The sequence below is a fragment of the Rhinoderma darwinii genome, chromosome 1, assembly GCF_050947455.1.
Source record: "Rhinoderma darwinii isolate aRhiDar2 chromosome 1, aRhiDar2.hap1, whole genome shotgun sequence".
In the NCBI taxonomy this organism is placed as follows: Eukaryota; Metazoa; Chordata; class Amphibia; order Anura; family Rhinodermatidae; genus Rhinoderma; species Rhinoderma darwinii.
Window position 1 is genome coordinate 269,374,297 of NC_134687.1, and position 16,352 is coordinate 269,390,648.

At 42.0% G+C, this 16,352-nt stretch overlaps 1 protein-coding gene across 1 annotated transcript in view; it reads left to right on the forward strand.

Annotated features, from left to right (window-relative positions):
* The first annotated feature begins 625 nt into the window (after window positions 1–625).
* SMIM24 (small integral membrane protein 24) overlaps window positions 626–16,352 on the forward strand; it is a 200,601-nt gene continuing 184,874 nt past the window's right edge. The window contains exons 1-2 of the mRNA XM_075853072.1: window positions 626–788; window positions 1,194–1,316. Coding sequence (XP_075709187.1) covers window positions 626–788; window positions 1,194–1,316 — 286 coding nt within the window. The remainder of the gene's footprint in view (window positions 789–1,193; window positions 1,317–16,352) is intronic.

The following is a 16,352-nucleotide window of genomic DNA, read 5'->3' on the forward strand; positions in this document are numbered from 1 at the left end:
AATAAGGGTATGTGCACACACACTAATTACGTCCGTAATTGACGGACGTATTTCGGCCGCAAGTACCGGACCGAACACAGTGCAGGGAGCCGGGCTCCTAGCATCATACTTATGTACGATGCTAGGAGTCCCTGCCTCGCTGCAGGACAACTGTCCCGTACTGTAATCATGTTTTCAGTACGAGACAGTTGTCTTGCAGCGAGGCAGGGACTCCTAGCATCGTACATAAGTATGATGCTAGGAGCCCGGCTCCCTGCACTGTGTTCGGTCCGGGACTTGCGGCCGAAATACGTCCGTCCATTACAGACGTAATTAGTGTGCGTGCACATACCCTAACAATGAGGTTGCTTCTTTCATTCTCCTAGCTGCCTCACAAGAATCCAAACTGTAATCTGATTGGTTGTGATGGACAACAGTTCAAACCTTTGTCTGTATTGGATATTACACATAGAAGAGAGATAAAGCAACCAATCCGCTTGCTGCTTTTATGCATCTAGCTGCCTCAAAACACTGTAATCTGATTGGTTGTCTCAAAGGGCTCAGACAGCGGCCTCTCGGTCTCAAGAAAGTAAATGCTCTTAGAAAAAGATCACATATTTCTCAATATAGTGGAAATGCAAAAAGAATGAGACTAATTAGGTCTCAAGAATCTGAAGAAGATCATGAGGCGACACTTACTGCAGCTCAAGAACGTCAGGCCAGAACTCAGGCATCAGAAACTTCTACCCAGTGTGAGTCTCAGCTAAGTACACATCGTGCTCGCATGGCGGCCACTTGGTTTCTGGAGAGTAACGAGGAAAGCGAAGCGCGACTATCCGCTGACTGAGAGCGCTATGCATCGTCACGCGAGTCTGAAATTTTAACCTCCAGAAATTCTCGCTTGAGTTGTCAGGGAGCTCGCACAGCGGCCTCTCGATGGCTTGAAAGTAGTGAAGAACCTGACGCACCATGAACCACCGATCGCAAACATCACAACTATGCCAGAGCTCTCGAAAGCGAAGACCAATGTCAACGATGATTGGAATCAGCTAGGGAGAATTATGAATGCACGCGCCAAGATAATGAACGTTATTTATTGACTGAAAGGGAAAGAGTAGATGAAATACGGCAGGCAGAAAAAGCAGAACAACGTCAATCACGCTTAGAGGCTGATTGAATTTGACACTCTCTTAATACAATGTCTATTTCATCAGAAGATTCAGATGAGTCTCAGAAGTATGGTGCGGCAAACAATGTTGTTCCTTGGGTCAATAAGGAAACAGCAGGTTTTATGTATTCCCTTAGGATTGACTATGCTGAATTCGCTTCCGTAGGTGGTATGGTCGTAATTTGCAATTTTTGCGGTGCTCTTAAATGGAGAAAAGAACCAAATGGAATCTGTTGTTCAAGTGGTAAAGTTCACATTGAAAATTTTCAAGAACCTCCAGAGCTTATAAAACAACTTTTAAATGGTAACCATCCACAATCAAAACACTTCTTAGACAGTATTCATTTATATAACAGCGTACCATGTCGGTACCAACGACAGAATAAATGGTAGGTGGAGGAGCCTTAAGAATAATTTTAAAGAACTAGGCTACAAGCTGAAGGGAAGGACCTCCAAGGTTGTATTCTCAGGAATACTGCCTGTGCCATGCGCATCACAGGAAAGACAGCGGGAGCTCAGGGAGTTAAATGCATGGCTTAAGTCTTGGTGTAGAGGAGAAGGATTTGGGTTCCTAGAGCACTGGGCTGACTTTTCATTGGGGTACAAACTGTATTCTGCAGATGATTTGCACCTAAATGGAAGGGGGTCCGCTGTGCTGGGGGAGAGAATTCTAGCTGGGGTGGTGGAGTATTTAAACTAGGGCTGAGGAGGGAGGTCAATGTAGAAAAAAAAGGGGTAGCCAGGTTAGAGAGGGGTCAGACTATATTGGTGGGGGGAGAAACAGAATGTGGGGAGAGGACTTGACAACAAGATAAGGAGATCCTTTCGTTACAAAACATCAGTGTAAAGGCCCGATTAATGTCAAATCACATTTCTGATAATAAAAGTGAAAAACTGACAGGCAAGTTAAAGTGTATGTTCACAAATGCCAGAAGTCTAGCAAGCAAAATGGGGGAGCTGGAGGCCTTGATACTGGAATTAAATATAGATATAGTTGGTGTTGCTGAAACATGGCTGGACTCTTCACATGACTGGGCTGTAAATCTACAGGGTTTTACACTTTTTCCGGAAAGACAGGACAAATAGGAAAGGTGGTGGTGTATGTCTGTATGTGAGAAATGATATGAAGGCGAGTGTGAAAGAGACAATAGTGGGTGAATACTGTGAGGAGGTTGAAACCTTGTGGGTGGAACTAGAAAGGGAGGTAAACACTGAAAAAATTACTTTTGGTGTAATCTATAGACCCCCCAATATAACTGAGGAGATGGATGTTCAGCTATATAAACAGATGGAGCGGGCTGCACAGGCGGGTACTGTAGTGATAATGGGAGATTTTAATTTCCGGGATATTAATTGGTGTCATGGTTCAGCTTCAACTGCAAAGGGGAGACATTTCCTCAACCTGTTGCAGGAAAATTTTATGGGCCAGTTTGTGGAAGACCCGACTAGAGGTGAAGCTCTGTTGGATCTGGTCATTTCTAATAATGCAGATCTTGTTGGGAATGTCAATGTTCGTGAAAACCTCGGTAACAGTGATCATAATATAGTTACATTTTACCTATACTGTAAAAAACAAACGCAGGCTGGGAGGGCAAAAACATTTAATTTTAAGAAAGCCAATTTCCCCAGGATGAGGGCTGCAATTCAGGATATGGACTGGGAAGAACTAATGTCAAATAATGGAACAAATGATAAATGGGAGATTTTCAAATCTACTTTGAGTTATTATAGTGAAAAATTTATTCCTATAGGTAACAAGTATAAACGACTCAAATTAAACCCCACATGGCTTACACCTTCTGTGAAAGGGGCAATACATGACAAAAAAAGGGCATTTAAAAAATACAAATCTGAGGGTACAGCTGTAGCCTTTGTAAAATATAAAGAGCTTAATAAAATCTGTAAAAATGTAATAAAATTAGCAAAAATACAAAATGAAAGGCAGGTGGCCAAGGATAGTAAAACAAATCCCAAAAAATTCTTCAAGTATATAAATGCTAAAAAGCCAAGGTCTAAACATGTAGGACCCCTAGATAATGGTAATGGGGAGTTGATCACAGGGGATCAAGAGAAGGCAGAGTTACTAAATGGGTTCTTTAGCTCTGTATATACAACTGAAGAAAGAGCAGCTGATGTAGCCGCTGCCAGTGCTGTTAATATATCAGTTGATATACTGAATAGGATGAATGTAGAGATGGTCCAAGCTAAATTAAATAAAATAAATGTGCACAAGGCCCCGGGACCAGATGGGTTACACCCTAGAATTCTTAAAGAGCTTAGTTCAGTTATTTCTGTCCCCCTTTTCATAATATTCAGAGAATCTCTAGTGACTGGTATAGTGCCAAGGGACTGGTGCAGCGCAAATGTGGTGCCTATTTTCAAAAAGGGCTCTAGGTCTTCCCCGGGTAATTATAGACCAGTAAGCTTAACATCCATCGTGGGGAAAATGTTTGAGGGGCTATTGAGGGACTATATAAAGGATTATGTGACAATAAATAGCATTATAAGTGACAGCCAGCACGGTTTTACTAAGGACAGAAGTTGTCAAACTAACCTAATCTGTTTTTATGAAGAGGTGAGCAGAAGTCTAGACAGAGGGGCCGCTGTGGATTTAGTGTTTTTGGACTTTGCAAAGGCATTTGACACTGTCCCCCATAGACGCCTAATGGGTAAATTAAGGACTATAGGTTTAGAAAATATAGTTTGTAATTGGATTGAGAATTGGCTCAAGGACCGTATCCAGAGAGTTGTGGTCAATGATTCCTACTCTGAATGGTCCCCGGTTATAAGTGGTGTACCCCAGGGTTCAGTGCTGGGACCACTATTATTCAACTTATTTATTAATGATATAGAGGATGGGATTAATAGCACTATTTCTATTTTTGCAGATGACACCAAGCTATGTAATATAGTTCAGTCTATGGAAGATGTTCATGAATTGCAGGCAGATTTAAACAAACTAAGTGTTTGGGCGTCCACTTGGCAGATGAAGTTTAATGTAGATAAATGTAAAGTTATGCATCTGGGTACCAACAACCTGCATGCATCATATGTCCTAGGGGGAGCTACACTGGCGGATTCACTTGTTGAGAAGGATCTGGGTGTACTTGTAAATCATAAACTCAATAACAGCATGCAGTGTCAATCAGCTGCTTCAAAGGCCAGCAGGATATTGTCGTGTATTAAAAGAGGCATGGACTCGCGGGACAGGGATGTAATATTACCACTTTACAAAGCATTAGTGAGGCCTCATCTAGAATATGCAGTTCAGTTCTGGGCTCCAGTTCATAGAAAGGATGCCCTGGAGTTGGAAAAAATACAAAGAAGAGCAACGAAGCTAATTAGGGGCATGGAGAATTTAAGTTATGAGGAAAGATTGAAAGAATTAAACCTATTTAGCCTTGAAAAAAGACGACTAAGGGGGGACATGATTAACTTATATAAATATATTAATGGCACATACAAAAAATATGGTGAAATCCTGTTCCTTGTAAAACCCCCTCAAAAAACAAGGGGGCACTCCCTCCGTCTGGAGAAAAAAAGGTTCAAGCTTCAGGGGCGACAAGCCTTCTTTACAGTGAGAACTGTGAATCTATGGAATAGCCTACCGCAGGAGCTGGTCACAGCAGGGACAGTAGATGGCTTTAAAAAAGGGTTAGATAATTTCCTAGAACAAAAAAATATTAGCTCCTATGTGTAGAAATGTTTCCTTCCCTTTTCCCTTCCCTTGGTTGAACTTGATGGACATGTGTCTTTTTTCAGCCGTACTAACTATGTAACTATGTAACTATGTAATTACAAATGACGTCTTTTGGGGCAAAACTAATTACAGAGGGGCCATTCATGCCAACCTTCAAGGTGCAAGGCCAAGTTTACTATCCCATCGGATCTTTGCTACCACAAGATAAGCCAAAATTTCTTCAGATTTATTTCGTATCAGCTTATAATGAACAGGCTAATATCAGAAATCAGAATTTTCCACAACTAAATAGTAACCTTATATCTCCACTTCAAAACATGCTGCATCAGGTGAATCCGTACGTTCATAGTTTCAAAGCTGCATTACAGTCTATTCCGGAGGGGCAAAGCAATGATTACAAAATTATCATCAGCGCAGATAGACGTCCTGTTGCTGAACACCACGCCAAGTATAACGCCTCCATCACAGATGAAGTTGGAGTGGTTTTAGTTGATTAGGAGTGCGATAGGCATGACATCGTGTTGCGCACCCACGACAATCGCCTGCAACTCATTTTCAAAACACACAGAGCTTAGGACGCCCTGCAATATCCTTTAATTTATTGCCATGGCGAAGATACAATTTTCGACTCTACCAAATTAATCCTACAGATAACCAATTTGTACACACGCAGTAATAGTACGAACTCCAATTCAATAAAAACAATATAAATATCTTTTTTTATATAAATAGCAGTCTAATGACATATAAGTAACCACAACTATATAGAAATGGAAGATCATACTCATAACCCCAGTGTAACCTGGTACTCTGACCATAAATATACTGAAAAAAATATAGCGGAAGAGGTCAAGTACAACTCACATAATGTGTAATAGAAACAAACTTCTTTATTGACAAACAGAGACACAAATAATTAAAAATGAGTCATACAATGTAGATGCCTTTTCTACATTGTATGACTCATTTTTAATTATTTGTGTCTCTGTTTGTCAATAAAGAAGTTTGTTTCTATTACACATTATGTGAGTTGTACTTGACCTCTTCCTCTATAGGTTTTTCAAATTAATCCTACTACTAGGGTAACAAATTTTTATAAAAATATATTAGCCCAGCTATTTTATTCAAACCTGCTGCAGATAAAGCGTAATCATTTTATCTATTTGCAACGATTTCGAGAATTGTACAGCCAATTTATTGTGGACATGTATGCGAAAATAAAGATGGAGCGTTTAGTGTACATACGCACTAACCAGACACGGTTACGCGCTGACGATTACGTGCATCTGCGAGACGCCATACAACAAGATAATAACGTGGAAAACTTAGGGCGATTACTTATCTTGCCATCCAGTTTTACCGGTGGTCCGCGATAAATGCATGAACGCACACAAGATGCTTTCTGCTACGTCCGAAAATACGGCCGGCTTGACCTTTTCATACCGTTCACAACTAATCCAAAGTGGTACGAAATTTCTCGCAGGACAGGCATGATGGGCATGATATTATAGCCAGATTTTTCCACTTAAAACTAAAGTTGATGATCGACCTGATCACAAAACAAAAAGTTTTCGGTTCAGCTCTTTGTTTCATGTACAGGGTTGAGTGGCAAAGCGTGGCTTGCCACACGCCCACATTCTCCTGTGGCTGTAAAAAAAAAATAATCACGATGCTGTTGACACGGTCATAAGTGTTGATTTCCTGACCGGAACAAGGATCCGATATTGCATGAGATTGTAAAGACGCACATGGTTCATGGGACATGCGGCACTTTAAATAGAGATTCTCTTTGCATGCAGGAGGGTCATTGCTCTAAAAGATACCCTAGAGCGCTTTTAGAGCAAATGATGTCGGGGAAAATGGGTATCCGTTGTATCGTCGAAGATCACCCCTACAAGGCTGTTTAATAATACGCAGTAAGGTGTTTTGAATGGCGAGCCCGGCATTTTAAAAGAACACGTCATTGGAAGAGTTTATACGGTGCATCCAAACAACTCCGAATGCTATTACTTACGCTTACTTCTACATACAGTGCGAGGACCTACTTCTTTTGCCGAATTGCGAAAGGTTGACAATATTGAATATCCTAATTACCAGGCTGCTTGCCGAGTGCGCCACTTGCTAGATGGTGATCAGTATTGGGATGGCGCTTTGGCCGAAGCATGCATCAGCAATAGTCCACATCGCTTGTGTCATTTATTTGCCATTTTCCAGTTTTTTTGTGGACTTTCGGATGCTGCACAGTTGTGGCAAAAATATTAGAAAAAATTAGTTGAAGACTTTTTCAGGAATGCATAACTAAACAATAACAGCGAGCTGAACGAGAGGTTGCGTGAAAGTAATATGAATCGATGTTTGCTGGATATCCAAGACATAGTTACGTCTATAGGGGGTAATCCTGTCTCTTAATATGGTATGCCCGCACCAGCTTTAGACGGGGAACGCATTAACAGGGAGTACGCGGCGAAAATAAAGTATAAACTGGCCGAAACATTGCAAAACGGTGTCTCGAGTCTGACAGTGGAATAGCGTATTATATTAGATCGCGTGTGTCATAGCGTAGATGGTACTTTGGGAGAAATCCTGTTTTTAGATGCACCCGGTGGGACAAGAAAAACATTTCTCACCAAACTCATCTTGGCCCAAATACGCAATCAAAGCAAAATTGCTCTTTCTGTCCCTTCATCAGGCAAAGCAGCCACATTGTTGCCCGGAGGCAAAACCGCCCATACAATGTTCAAGATCCCGATTGACTTGAATCTTACGGAAAGCCCAGTGTATAATGTTTCTAGAAACAGCAACAAAGCAAGGGCTCTACGTGATTGCTGCTTTGTAATATGGGACGACTGCACTATGGCAAACCGTAAAGTGGTAGAAGTGGTAGATAGAACCTTGCGAGATATCAGACAAAATGACCGGCCTATGGGTGGTATGACAATGCTTTTCTGTGGCGATTTTAGGCATACTTTGCCAGTCATACCACGATGAACAAGGGCAGATGAAATTAGAGCCTGCCTAACAAGCTCAAGTCTGTTGCGCAACGTTATACCGATGCATTTAACAATACACATGCGGGCGCAAACAGCAGTCAACCCAAATGCACAAGAGTTTTCAGATTTATTACTAAAAATTTGTGACGGCACGTATCCGCAAGAAGAAGGGAAAGTTATTTTGCCTGATAATTTATGTTGTACTGTTCCATCACTGCAAGACCTAATTTTTTCTGTTTGTATGGTGACCCAACGCAAATAACAAATCATGAAAACTCTTGGCTATGCGAAAGAACTATTTTGACCCCTCGCAACGACCAGGCAGTAGCAATAAACGCTGAAATATTGACAAGTGTTCATGGGCAAAGTGCAGAATATATCTCTATCAACAGAGGCATTGAATAAGAAGACGCTACCAACTATCCGGAGGAATTTTGAAATACCCTAAGCACACCCGGTCTTCCGTCACACAAAATAAATTGAAAGGTCAACGTCCCTATAATTCTCCTTAGAAATTTAAGCCCACCAAAACTATCTAACGCCACCTGACTAAAAAAATCACAAATCTACAACAAAACGTGATAGAAGCTGACATTTTAACAGGATGCGGTGCAGGTGATAACGTTTTTGTACCCTGAATCCCCCTCATTCCAAATAATTTTCCCTTCAGTTCTAACCCCTTCCCGAGATTTGTCGTAAGTATACGTCATGGAAAGTCAGTGCTTCCCGCAATATGTCGTATACTTACGACAAATGCATGGCACCGGCTCAGAAGCTGACTCGGTGCCATCATCCCCGGATGTCAGCTGTATCTTACAGCTGACATGCTGCTGTAATTGAGGGGACCGAAGTTAGCTTCAATCCCCGCTATTAACCACTTAAATGCAGCCATCAAAAGCGATCGCTGCATTTAAGGTGTTTGCAGCTCATCGACACCCCAGCAATGAAATCGCTGGGGTGTCTGTGGCTGCAATGGCAACCAGAGGCCTATTACTGGCCTCCCGGTGTGCCTAGCATGGAAAACTTCAAGCTCCCGCCCGGAGGCGGGGCCTGAAAGGGTTCCGTAGCCGCCGGCAAGATTGTACCAGCTCAGGAGATGAGCCAGCGTCATCAGCGGTGGATATCAGCTGTATGTTACAGCTGACATCCACCTGTAATGGCAGGAACAGGAGCTAGCTCCGATCCCTGCCATTAACCCCTCAGATGTAGCGATCGGATGCGATCGCTGCAACTTTGTGGTTGCTAGCAGATCGCCAGCTGTTCACTGCAATCGCACAACTGCTGACTGCTATTATGACAACAGGAGACCTAACAATGGCCTCCTGTTTGCCATTGCAGAAACCGAGTAGGCCCCGCCTGGAAGCGAAGCCTAATCGGCTTGCTGTCAGTAAATGACTGACAGATCTAATACATTGCACTAGGTAGGTAGTACAATGTATTAGAAAAAAAAATCCGACAGTTGGACTTTCAAGTACCCTAGTGGAGACTAAAGTAAAGTGTAAAAAAAAGTGAAAAAAAAGTTGTAAAAAATATAATAAAAGTTTTAAGTAATAAAATAAAACAAAACACAATCGCCCTTTTTCCCTTATCAAGTCCTTTATTATTGAAAAAAAAAATAAACCATACATATTTGGTATCGCCCCAACCGGAATGGCCTAAACTATAAAAATATTATGTTATTCCACACGGTGAACGGCGTAATAAAAGCGTAAAAAAATAATGCCAGAATTTCTGTTTTTTGGGCACAAAAATTGAAATAAAAAGTGATCAAAATGTCACATGTATCCAAAAATGGTGCCTATAAAAACTATAGCTCGTCTCACAAAAATCAAGCCCTCATACAGCTCCTTCGATGACAAAATTAAAAAGTTATAGTTCTCACAACATGGCGACAGAAAAAATACATTCTTTTTACAAAAGTAATTTTATTGTGCAAAAAGTTGTAAAACATCAAAAAGTGCTATAAATTAGGTATCGCCGGAATCAGACTGACCCGCAGAATAAAGTTAACATTTAATTTATAACGCATGGTGAACGCTGTATAAAAAAACCCTAAGAAAACTATGGCAGAATTGCTGTTTTTTGGTCACCTTGCCTCTAAAAAAATAGGATAGAAAGTGATCAAAAAATCGCATGTACCCCAAAATGGTACCAATAATAACTACAGCTCGTCCCGCAAAAAAACAGCCCTCATACCACTACATCTATGAAAAAATAAAATTAGTTAAAGAGGCTCTGTCACCAGATTTTGCAACCCCTATCTGCTATTGCAGCAGATAGGCGCTGCAATGTAGATTACAGTAACGTTTTTATTTTTAAAAAACGAGCATTTTTGGCCAAGTTATGGCCATTTTTGTATTTATGCAAATGAGGCTTGCAAAAGTACAACTGGGCGTGTTGAAAAGTAAAAGTACAACTGGGCGTGTATTATGTGCGTACATCGGGGCGTGTTTACTACTTTTACTAGCTGGGCGTTCTGATGAGAAGTATCATCCACTTCTCTTCAGAACGCCCAGCTTCTGGCAGTGCAGACACAGCCGTGTTCTCGAGAGATCACGCTGTGACGTCACTTCCCCAGGTCCTGCATCGTGTCAGACGAGCCGGCACCAGAGGCTACAGATGATTCTGCAGCAGCATCGGCGTTTGCAGGTAAATCGATGTAGCTACTTACCTGCAAACGCTGATGCTGCTGCAGAATCAACTGTAGCCTCTGGTGCCGATGTGGCCGACACGATGCAGAACCTGTGAGTGACGTCACAGATCTGCACTGCCAGAAGCTGGGCGTTCTGAAGAGAAGTGGATGATACTTCTCATCAGAACGCCCAGCTAGTAAAAGTAGTAAACACTCCCCGATGTACACACATAATACACACCCAGTTGTACTTTTACTGTAAACACGCCCAGTTGTACTTTTGCAAGCCTCATTTGCATAAATACTAAAATGGCCATAACTTGGCCAAAAATGCTCGTTTTTTAAAAATAAAAACGTTACTGTAATCTACATTGCAGCGCCTATCTGCTGCAATAGCAGATAGGGGTTGCAAAATCTGGTGACAGAGCCTCTTTAAGGCTTTCATAAGTCAGGAAATAAAAAATATGCAGTTGTGCACATCAGAGGGGAACATATTGTCTGTTTCAAGAGGCGATTTATCGGGGCCCTAAAATTAGGGAACCAGGAAGGGGAGAGCCCAAACATATCTGCTAGAAGCAAGGGCGCCCGTATTATACCAGGTCAACACTTCCTAGCAAAATTTCCCAAACTGCAAAGGGGCGGCGTGTGGACCAAAAGGGGGATAAGTAAAGACACCATTTATCAGTGCGACACCGGCCTGTGCTGAAAGGATTGCTTCACAGCGTAAAACACATCTATGGATTATTTTATTGTTTACCCCATTATTATACCACCTAACTATGCCCCTGATATACTCTGCTCAGCTTACATATGCCCCCACATTATAAACGGAAACACCAGCAATACTCAAACAAAACTACTACCAAGCAAAATCTACGCTTCAAAAGCCAAATGGCGCTCCCACGTATCTGAGCCCTACAGTGTGCCCAAACAGCAGTTTACTTCCATATATATGGCACCGCCATACCCGGGAGAACCCTTTTAACAATTTTTGGGGTGTGTGTCTACAGTGGCATAAGCTGGGCACGACATATAAGCCATTGAATTGGCATATCTGGGGAAAAATTTAAATTTTTACTTTGCATGATCCGCAGCGCATTTATTTATGGAAAAGATCTGTGGGGTGAAAATGCTCACTACATCCCTTAATAAATGCCTTGAGGGGTGTAGTTTCTAAAATGGGGTCACTTCTGGGGGGTTATTCTTATTATTTCCCATCTGAGCCTCTGCAATTGTGAACCAATTCTGTGTAAATCGCCAAATTTGGCCTCAATTTCGCATAGTACTCTCTCACTCCTGAGACCTGTCAAATGTCCAGGTAAAAGATTAGGGCCCCATGTAGGGTGATTCTAAAACCGGGAAACACAGCATAATAATTAGAGAGCTGTCTTGTTATGGTGGTACAAGCTTGGCACCACATATTGGCAAATCTATGGAAAAAAAATCCAATTTTCACTCTGCAACATCGAGTGCACACTAATTTCTGCAAAACATGCTCACTACACCCCTAGGTGAATACCTTGAGGGGTGTAGTTTTCAAAATGGGGTCAATTTTGGGGGGTTTCCACTGTTTTGGTCCGACAGGTGTTTTGCAAATGCTACATAGCGACCAGAAACCAATCCAGCATAATCTGTACTCCGAAAGCCAAATGGTTTTCCTTCCCTTCTGAGCCCAGCCGTGTGCCCAAAAATTAGTTTATAACCACATATGGGATATTGCTATACTCGGGAGAAATTGCTTAACAAATGTTGGGATTCTTTTTCTGCTTTATTTTTAGAGAAAATGAAACATTTTGCGCTAAACTACATATTATTGGAAAAAAATTTTTTTTATATTCAGTGCCCAATTCAAATAAAATCTATGAAACACTTCTGGGGTCAAAATGCTCACTACACCCCTATATTAATTCATCAAGGGGTGTAGTATCACAAATCGAGTCCCTTTTGGGGAGTTTCCACTGTACTGGTACCTTAGGGGCTTTGCAAAAGCGACATGGTGTCAAGAAACCAATCCAGCTAAATCTGTGCTCCAAAAGCCAAATGCCGCTCCTTCTCTTCTAATCCTTGCCATGTGCCCAAACAGCAGTTTATGACCACATATAGGGTATTTCCGTACTCCAGAGAAGTTGCTTTACAAATGTTGGGGTTCCTTTTTTCCTTTATTTGTTGAGAAAATTAAAAATTTTGAGATAAAGCTACGTCTTATTGAAGAAAAGGGAATGTTTTTATTTTCACTGCCCAATTCTAAAAATTCTATGAAACACCTGTGGGCGTTTTCACTGTTTTGGTCACTCAGGTGCTTTGAAAATGCGACATGGCTGCCGCAAACCATTCCTGCTAAATTTGAGCTCCAAAAGCCAAATGGCACTCTTTCCCTTCTAAGCCCTGCCGTGTGTCCAAACAGCCATTTATTACCACATATGAGGTACTGTTTTACTCGGGAGAAATTGCTTTACAAATGTTGCAGTGCTTTTTCTCCTTTAGTCCTTGTGGAAATTAGAAAAAATTAGCTAAACCTTCATTTTCTTTGAAAGAATGTAGATTTTCATTTTCACGGCCTACTTCTAATAATTTCCGCAAAAAACCTGCATCGTCAAAATGCTAACTATCCCCCTAGATAATTTCCTCAAGAGGTGTAGTTTCCAAAATTGGGCCACTTGTGGGGGCGAGTTTCCACTGTTTTGGTCCCTCAGGCAGGGGCGTAGCTAGGGGGGGCGGCAGGCGGGGCATGTGCCCCGAGCGCAACTTAGAGGGGGGCGCCAGCGTCACCTCCTCCTGCACTATAATTGTACCTGTGTCTATAGGACACAGGTACAATTAGAAACAATGAATGACCGGCCACGTTCTGTGCCTGGCTATTCAGCGCTTTTGTACCAGTGAAGCGACTGGTACCTTTTGTACCAGTGAAGCTTCCGTCGATGAAAGGCGCTGATTGACAGGGAAAGTCATCCTGCCCAGCCAATCAGCGCCTTTCATAGACGCTTCGTTCAACCCCCAGAAGACCTGTGCAGAAGAAAGCAGGTCTCCGTTGCTGCCGGCCGGCGTGGGAACGGGATTAAGGTGAGCTTGAATCGTTTTTTGTTTTTTTTATTGTAATAAAAAAGTGTGTGCCTGTATCTACAGGGGGGGCTTTATTTACAAGGGGGACTTTATCTACGGGGGGAGGACTTTGTCTACACGGGGTGGGCCTTTATCTACAAGGGGGACTTTATCTACGGGGGGGACTTTATCTACGGGGGGGCTTTATCTACACGTGGGGGCTTTATCTATGGGGGGTGTCTATCTACAGGGGGGGCTATATACTGGGGTGGGCTATCTATGGACCACCATATACAGGGGTGGGCTATAGCTACAGGGGGGTTATATACAGGGGTGGGCGATCTATGGAGCACTATATACAGGGGTGAGCTATACCCCTGTATATAGTACTCCATAGATCGCCCACCCCTGTATATAGCCCCCCTGTAGATATAACCCACCCCTGTATATAGTCATGCTGTAGATATAGCCCACCCTTGTATATAGTATCCCACAAATAGCTCCCCCTATAGTGCTCCACAGAAAGCCCACCCTTGTATATAGCCCCCCTGTACATATAGTCCACCCCTGTATATAGTGCTCCACAGATAGCCCACCCCTGTATATAGTATATACAGGGGTGGGCTATCTGTGGAGCACTATATACAGGGGTGGGCTATATCTACAGGGGAGCTATATACAGGGGTGGACTATATGTGGAGCACTATATACAGGGGTGGGCTACATCTACATGGGGGGGGGCTATATACAGGGGTGAGCTATCTGTGGAGCACTATATACAGGGGTGGGCTATATCTACAGGGGGCTATATACAGGGGTGGGCTATCTGTAGAGCACTATAGGGGGAGTTATTTGTGGGACACTATATACAGGGGTGGGCTATATGGGGGCACTATCTACAGGGGGCTCTATGGGGACACTATCTACAGGGGGCACAGTGTGTGTGTGTGGGACACGGTGTATGGCGCTATTATAATTAGAGGTGCAGTGTATTGCGCTATTATATTTAGGGGCGTAGTGTGTGGTATAATGATAACTTTATCTTTGTTTATAGGTGTAGAAATGTTGGAAAAGTGAGAAGCTGAAGACATCTGAGCGGCAAACTGCAGAAATGGTCTGTGGCCGGGAGAAGTCATCATAGAGGTCTGGACCGGATGGAGAAAAAGAACTAGAATCTGAGACGTCACCGGTGAGTCACTTAATGTAAATGTTTATTCTGCCTCTAATCAGTACTGTTGTCACTGTATGATCTGCAGCGAGATGATGGGTGGTAGGATTATGATAGGATTAATTTTTTGTGAAACAGCAACTCCCAGCATATCCTTACCATTGTTCGGACCATGCTGGGAGCTGTAGTTTTACGCTGTACAAACCTGTACAGCAGGGGTTGCACTAAATTGAGCTGTATTTGTGCTGGTGCTGTATACATGTAATGAGCTTGGTTCTGGGGCTTTATTTATGTACTGAGCACTATTCTGGTGTTGTGTATAGAACTATATTGCTTGTAAAATGTACAAATGTTTTTATGCTCGCGTTACATAAAAATAAATGGGGAAAATAAATGACACGTCATTGATTGGTAGAGAAAACAAACACGGCGAGGGGGAAGGAGATGTCGGGAAAGAAGTCGGGGGGGGGGCGCCAAACTGAATCTTTGCCTCGGGTGCTGGAGAACCTAGCTACGCCTCTGCCCTCAGGGGCTTTGCAAATGCGGCATGGCCTCCGAAAACCATTCCTGCTAAATTTGAGCTCCAAAAGCCAAATGGCCCTCTTTCCCTTCTAAACCATGCCGTGTGTCCAAACAGCCATATATGGGGTATTGTTTTACTCGGGAGAAATTGCTTTACAAATTTTGCAGTGCTTTTTCTCCTTTAGTCCTTGTGGAAATGAGAAAAAATATTGCTAAACCTACATTTTCTTTGAAAGAATGTAGATTTCCATTTTCACGGCCTACTTCAAATAATTTCTGCAATAAAGATGTAGGGTCAAAATGCTCCCTATACCCATAGATAATTTCATTAAAGGGTGCAGTTTCCCAAATGGGGTCACTTTTGGGGGATTTCCACTGTTTTGGCACCGCAAGAGCCCTTCAAACCCGACATGGTGCCTAAAATATATTCTAATAAAAAGGAGACCCCAAAATCCTCTAGGTGCTCCTTTGCTTCTGAGGCCGGTGCTTAAGTCCATTAGCAGACGCGGGCAACATGTGGGATATTTTCTAAAACTGCAGAACCTGGGCAATAAATATTGAGTTGCGTTTCTCTGGTAAAACTTTATGTTACAAAAAAATTGATTAAAAATTAATTTCTGCAACAACAAAAAATGAAATGTGTAAATTTCACCTTTACTTTGTTTTAATTCCTGTGAAACGTCTAAAAGGTTAAGAAACTTGCTAAATGCTGTTTTGAATACTTTTAGGGGTGAAGTTTTTAAAATGGGGTGACTTTTTGGAGATTTCTAATATATAAGGCCCTTAAAGTTACTTCACAACCTGAACTGGCCCCTGTAAAAATAACCATTTTAAATGTTCTTGAAAATGTGAGAAATTGCTGCTAAAGTTCTAAGCCTTGTAACGTCCTAGAAAAATAAAAGGATGTTCAAAAAACGATGTCAATCTAATGTAGACATGTGGAGGATGTTAATTAGCGACTATTTTGCATGGTAATTTTGTGTGGTATAACTGCCTGTCTTACAAGCAGATACAGTCAAAATTGAGAAAAATGCACATTTTTGCAATTTTTCGCAAAATTTTGGTGTTTTTCACATTTAGATACTGAATATATGGAGCAAATTTTACCAGTAACATAAAGTCCAACGTGTCACGAAAAACAATCTCAGAATCGC